Source organism: Vanessa atalanta, chromosome 6 (assembly GCF_905147765.1).
Source record: "Vanessa atalanta chromosome 6, ilVanAtal1.2, whole genome shotgun sequence".
NCBI lineage: Eukaryota > Metazoa > Arthropoda > Insecta > Lepidoptera > Nymphalidae > Vanessa > Vanessa atalanta.
This window is the reverse complement of record NC_061876.1, coordinates 7,093,431-7,100,207: the sequence shown is the minus strand read 5'-3', so window position 1 is coordinate 7,100,207 and position 6,777 is coordinate 7,093,431. Positions and strand designations below refer to the sequence as shown.

Genomic DNA, 6,777 nt, shown 5'->3' with positions numbered 1-6,777 from the left:
ATGCTAATTTCTAAAAATACTGTTGTATCTTTTACACTGCGCTCTCTACTGTCTAATATTAGCTGAATAAATAATTGTTTTAAATTAGATAACGTCAACACATTTAGTTTTTTGGCATTCAAAACCATTTCTGTATCAGTGATACATGTATATATGCATTTCTTACAACGTCATAATTCGTGGTTTTTTTTTAAGTCAACTTTAAAGAGTAATTATGTATTATCAGCAAATAGCACAATATTACAAATATTATTATCATAGAATGAGAAAAAAATAGGAAAGGACCCAAAAATGATCCCTGTGGATCCCATTTTATTCACGCCGACTTAGCATACCTTATCTATTTATAAAAACATGTTGGGTTCTTTAAATTTGTTATGAAGTGTTTAAGTTATATTGTCGACGTAAAAGTAAAAAAAAATATGTTTAATATCCATTTTTTCACAAATAGGCTCTGGGGCCATTCATTTATTACGTAAGACGATTTAGGGGGGAGGGGCGTCGAACATGCCTTATGTTTTCTTACAAGGGGGTGGGAAGGAGTTTCGATAGTTCTTACGTAAGACCAAAAAAATTTAAATTATTTGAAAAAACGCGGGAAACCGAACCTTTCGAACCTTTGAAATTACAAATATATTGTTACTTTGAAAAATAAACAGTAAAATAAAGCAAATGTGTACTCATTTTCTTCTTTAGATTCTTACGTAATAAATATTTAAGCAGGGAGGGAGGGGGTCGGCCATTTCTTGTTTTTTCTTATATTAAGGGGAGAGGGGGTCAAAAACTAGCGAAAATAGTCTTACGTAATAAATGAATTTATTACGTAAGGCCCCAATTTGACTGGTTTTTAAAATTCATTTTATATTACTTAGTAGAGGTTATGGAACCTAGTAAAAGTTGCTTTTTTTTAATTCTTGTACACGTTTGCTGATAAATATTAAATTAAAAATTCCATATTTAAATAGCGCGCGAAAACGCTACTTTGACAATATGGTTCTGCAATGGGGTCGGTGACGTAATTTACCTGTAGTGTAATCTGTGGCACACAAAATCTACATACAAACGAGGTTAACCAGCAAGTGACGTCATCATAAGCCCGACCAATCAGGAGGGTTTGGTGTCACGTGACAAACGTTTAAAAATGTATTTTTATTTATGGATTTTTGAATAAATTAATTATTATTTTCAGCTTACGTTAATAAATAACCATTTGTAAACTCATAATATACTGATTACAATAATTGCCAGTTTATTTCTCACATTGTCAAATAGCCTATTATACGTAAGTGGTAGCTTTACTTTGAATATTTTGTTAAATGTCGATTTAAAAGTGCTTGTAAAAGCCTACTTGAATAGAGTATATTTTGATTGATTGATTGATTTTGAATAATTATACCAAGTATTGTATCTACAATCACTGCAGACTTCATAGGATTCACATTTCACAGATTGGAAAGAAAATCGAAATGACGAGACGTTTTTCTGAATTACACATTTATTCAATCATAAATCAATTAATTTTCTACTTAATAATAAGTTGTAATTTAATAGATTAAGCTTAAATTATTTTAAAAATCGAAATCTGTTTGTCTGTTTCAACACCTTTCATAAAGATTGAATAGTTTGCAATGTGTTTAGGTTGACAATAGTACGACAAAATAAATGTCAAAATCAGTTGCCAGTTGCCACTTGCACTCACTTGGATTGGATTTTATTGAATTTTCCAGTAAAATTGATATTTGTAGCGTGGCATAGAATTATGAGTAGGAACTGAAATATATTGAATTGATGTTCTCTGTAAGATATTGATTAATCAAACTCGAAATGTACCATATGAAAAATATTTTATCTTTTGAAAAAGAAATAATTCTGCCAAAGTGCATGTATCCTTTGAAAAATCCGATTGAAGCTACCGAAAAAGTCACCGATATAAATATAAGCGAGCAGGTTACAAAGTTTCTTAAGGTTTATTTCAAAATGTTTCATATTTATAAATAAAGCATTCATATTTAACTCGATATCACTTTAAATAATCAAAGTTAATATTTTTGTAACGAGGTTATAATGGATATCTACATAAATCTTTAAATCTCTAAAGATTATATTTGTTTTTTTTTAGAAAATGCCGAATACTCACCTACTTGATTTGGAAGAGAGGCAAGATAAACTACTGCAGAAGTTAGATATTCTTTATGAAAGAATAAAAACAATAAGTTCATTCTGTAAATTGGAAAATCATCAAGAGCCAATATATAAATCTGTTGCCAATGTGAGTTAGAAACATAAAATCCTTAATAAATTACACTTTTATTTTTTATATCTTTCTGAAGTTTCATAAAATGTTATTTTTTATTAAATTCAATCTAATTAAAAAAAAACATTTTTAAGTTTTTGTTTATATTTAATATATTATTGTGTCATTTCATTCCATCACAACACCTTTGCCTTGTTTGTGGTGCCATACTTTTTTTAAATTAATTTCTCATGTTCTTAAATTACCTCATCTTACAAACATTGCAAGATGATCTAATAATAAATCTATCTCAATATACTTGTAATAAGCTAAGTCTCACTTTTTTAAATTCAATAACTACAACAAAAAGCTATTTACATGTTTTATATAGTTGCTAAATTCAATCAAGACTCTATAAGTATTTTGTTTTCATCTGTAACTTAATGTAGACTTACAGGTGTTATATTTGTTTCATTACAGAATAAGCCAGATGATATTGTGTTAATTTTGAATGTTGAGACATTGCCATGGTTTTTAAATATATTTTTAAAAAATGTTGGCACTATCAATGTCTCTTGGCACATTCTATCTACAGTACCCCAGGCAAAAGTTATAAAAATCCAAGATTTCTTTCAGAAGTTTCAACATTTGTATCAATTACAAAAAGATGCCAAAATTAATTTCAGGCTGATATTTAAACGTAAGTATATAAAGTATTTTATTAAAACCTAGTATAAAATTGTTATTGTTCTGTTATGAAAATTATGTGTGTGTATGTCTGAAATTGAAAATTTGTGCATATCAGATATTTATTTTAAATTTAGATAAATATTGGGGTAACCCAACTGATTATTGAATTAATAAACTTAAACTTACACATATGATGTCATAATTATGGTTAAAAAAGTTTGTACTTTTCTGGCCAAAATTGGTGTAGAATTCTTTTATACACCTCTTTTTTCTTGTGGCTTCTTTGTGGCTTTAATAGTTTTTCTAATATTCATCATTAAGTAAAAATATCAACATTTTCTTGATGATTACTTAAAGTATATATTTAAAACAAATTTCATCTTTGTATGAACATGTATGGTACCATATAATACAAAAATAATCTTATAAAGTAAGGTAGAGATGAATTTACTGCAACAAAACATTACTAACGGGAAATAAAGTGTGATTAACATAATTGTAGTATAAATCTAAAATATTCTATCTTTATTAATTTAACATGATCACTAACATTTTGTAATAATCTTGCTAATGTTTGTATCCCACGCTAAATTTTATCCATGGTCATACACAAAATATTTTAAGCTAGTGTAAGTAAGGACTATCTAACTAACACTTCTAAAACAAAGTTACCACGGGTTCATTGAAAAATAAGCGGCATCCTTAAATTGCATTTAAAAATAGTGGCATTAGTGAACATGTACACCCAGGTAATTAATAATTTTTGGAAGTGAATTTAGTCTAAATTGGTCATAGCAACAAAAATATTACAATAGACCTACTACTATGCGCACTCTATTGATTCATCATTCAGTAAAATGGTGCCAATTAATTTTTCTTAGGTATACTTTTATATTATTTTGCCGATGATAAAATCATTTAAAAGTGGTCCTAAGATTTTGTCCAGCAGTGTTTTTATAATCTAGAATACCCAGTAAATATTAAAATTTTATACAAAAATATAAAAAATATTGTTCTAGCTTTTATGTGTTTATCAATAAAAGAACAATTATTTTTTAGAAACTGTAAATAATGATATTTATTTATTTTAGGTGCCTAGATCAGATCTTTGTTTTTTGTTTCATCCTAAGATTTCTGAATTTTTGTTTGTGGTGTACAATAAAGTATATTAACAATTAACAATATAATATGAGGAAATATGAGTTTGTTAGGATAATTATGTGTCATTTTTATAATTTATTTAATCTAAAGTTACTATTTTTGTTACAGATATGGCTAAACCACAAATTAAAGTGTCATCCTTGAGTTTACCAATTCGTGGTACAGTAAGCATTATAAGATACTTATGCCTTATTTATAAAGACATTGTTCCGTATGACTATAACAATCACGAAGTTGATGGTTTATTAGATATTTTCTACCAAATTGAATCTACCTCTGATAGAAATAGGCAAACTATAATTTCTAAAATCTTTATGTATTCCGACACTTGGATTTTCAACAATAACTTCTCAATCGTCGATTTAGCAGCATTCAATATAATCAAACAGATGCCACATGGTTATAGACTTGTACCAAAAAAATGGTTTTCTGATTGTGAGAATATCATTTTATAAATTTTATAAAAAAATTAATCATTTTGCTAAATTTCTGTAAACATGTTTTTTTTAAATATATTTAAGATAAGGCTAGTTTGCATATTTAAATACTAATAGCATCAGACTCGCTGCCCGCAGGGTCGTTAATATAACTTGGCTGCAGGACACCTCATATAAAGCCCTTTGTCGCATATTCGGATCTTATGAAATACATTACTTTCGGGCTAATTGTAAATTGAACAAAATCAGTAAAAAGAGTTCATGTGTATTACTTCTCGATACCTGTTATTGCAATAATAGTGTTGACTGGTGATACGGGATTAAAGCAAAGTATGGGATTGAGAAAAATGCAAGAGCCCAGAAGAAACAAAACAATCTTAATCCACGCCAACACTTTGAACGATCTAAGCTAGAAGATATTCATACGGTTTAGCAAATGCGCCGCATAAAATTGTGAACTGGAATGAACGCGTATACTAAGGAAAGCTCGCAAGCATACATATGATTATATAATACATATGATTGCAGGTTACTGTGTTCTTATATAGACTTTGAATATTGTGTATTGTGCAATATCGGTTTGAATGATGCAAATATGACAAAAAACATAATTACTTATATATATTATAAGTATGTAATTAAATGTTTTTTTTTCATGCCATTATTCTTCTAAATGTTAATAGGATCAATGTCTGTCATTGACAAAAATAATTGCATATGATTTAAATTGAATTATACTGTGGGCAGTGATTTATGTATATCTAATATAAATACTAATTTATAAATCGCACACATTATTGAAAAAAATAACAACTATGTGGACATATCGGAAACATTTAAAAATCAGCCTACAAAGTTGCAAACGAAAAAGAAAGTCGGTAACCTTATGGTAAAATAATCCTTTAACTCAATAAACTTTCATTTATTATATGTACTGATTATGTATGTCCTACAGGATACATAGATAAAAATATAATATTTAAATATATATAATTATGCGTTCTTATTTTATACAATTTCGATGTAAGCCAGCCTTTTAACTCCAAAATATAAATACAATTTTTCTCGTGAACCACCTATTAGCATGTGTCCGTAACCAGTTTGCGAGAAACACTAAAATATAAACTAAATTTAAATTTGTTTAATATTGGTGCTTTTAATTCTATCCTTAGTAACCCTACGAGTATTTCAGCAATTAAAATCTATAATTTGTTAGTGATTTTCTCAAACAGATGAAGAAAAAAAAGGTAGGTACCTTTGGCATCAAGTATTTATAGTGGTGATCAAGTTCATATCTGAACAAGCATTAAGCATTGTCGGGCGGATAGCGCTTTGCAAGTCTGTACACGAAATTGTACGTAATATCGAATACGCAAGTATGGACAAGTAACAGTCGCTTGCGTTATTAAAATATTATCTACTTAGGTACTTAAAACAATGTAGGTAGGCCCTTATAAAAACTATGCTTACATTTTTGCTCTTTACAATCAAAAGCATATAAATTTTCGTGGACTCCCATTAACATCTTATGGACCCCCATTTTTTATTCATGCCTACGTAGACCCCCAGCAAGTCTCACGTGGACCCCTGGGGGTCCACCTGGATCACTTTGGGAATCACTGCACTATATAGATCATGGATGTGATGTAAATAGTTATATTATGACTTGATTTTTGATTTTGTTAACTTATTTACCGATATTTTTTCATATACATATAATTAAGGAGTAAATCGACCGAATCTGTAGGTGTACATTGAATATTTTTTGAAAATTCAAAGATTATTATATTTTTATATGTTTAATAGTGGTCGCCCGTGGCTCCGTCCGCGTGGATGACGGTTACCACTGCAAAAAGCCTACCCAGGAAAGACACCGTCATCAAAATGACTCCCAGGTCAATTCATAGACACCGACACTAACATCGACGATGCAGTCATTATCCGTAGGCTGCATAGATTGTCTTTATGTAGATGTTAGAGTTGTTAATGATGAAAATATTCAAATGTAGGTATCACAGCAAGTGGAGAAGTCGTTTCTTACAAGCCGGCAGTTCTTTCGGAAGTAGAGGACTTCTACGGCCGGTTATACGCATCGCATGCATCTCGACCTGATCCCGAAAATGAGGATCCTAGAGCTACATTAACACGCCATTTCACCGAAGACCTGCCAGAAGTCTTGCTCTTAAACAGCTTAAAAATGGAAAAGCCCCATGGAGAGGACGGCGTTACAACAGAGCTATTGAAAGCAGGAGGTAA

At 29.6% G+C, this 6,777-nt stretch overlaps 1 protein-coding gene across 2 annotated transcripts; it reads left to right on the top strand.

The window, feature by feature from the left end:
- The first annotated feature begins 1,670 nt into the window (after positions 1-1,670).
- LOC125064980 lies at positions 1,671-5,797 on the top strand. Of its 2 annotated transcripts, none has more exons than XM_047672345.1 (4): positions 1,671-1,947; positions 2,120-2,269; positions 2,714-2,933; positions 4,193-5,797. In XM_047672345.1, the coding sequence occupies exons 1-4, from the start codon at positions 1,825-1,827 to the stop codon at positions 4,537-4,539; spliced, it is 840 nt and encodes a 279-aa protein (XP_047528301.1). In that variant the 5' UTR covers positions 1,671-1,824; the 3' UTR covers positions 4,540-5,797. The 2 variants fall into 2 exon arrangements, with proteins under 2 accessions (XP_047528301.1, XP_047528300.1); XM_047672344.1 differs by having other exon boundaries at positions 1,671-1,965.
- Positions 5,798-6,777: the final 980 nt, after the last annotated feature.

Coding starts and splice junctions, on each gene's coding strand:
- LOC125064980 (XM_047672344.1), top strand. CDS start 1,825: ATGTACCATATGAAAAATATTTTATCTTTTGAAAAAGAAATAATTCTG. Junction 1,966..2,119: donor AGGTTACAAAGTTTCTTAAG/GTTTATTTCAAA, acceptor GTTTTTTTTTAG/AAAATGCCGAATACTCACCT. Junction 2,270..2,713: donor TATATAAATCTGTTGCCAAT/GTGAGTTAGAAA, acceptor GTTTCATTACAG/AATAAGCCAGATGATATTGT.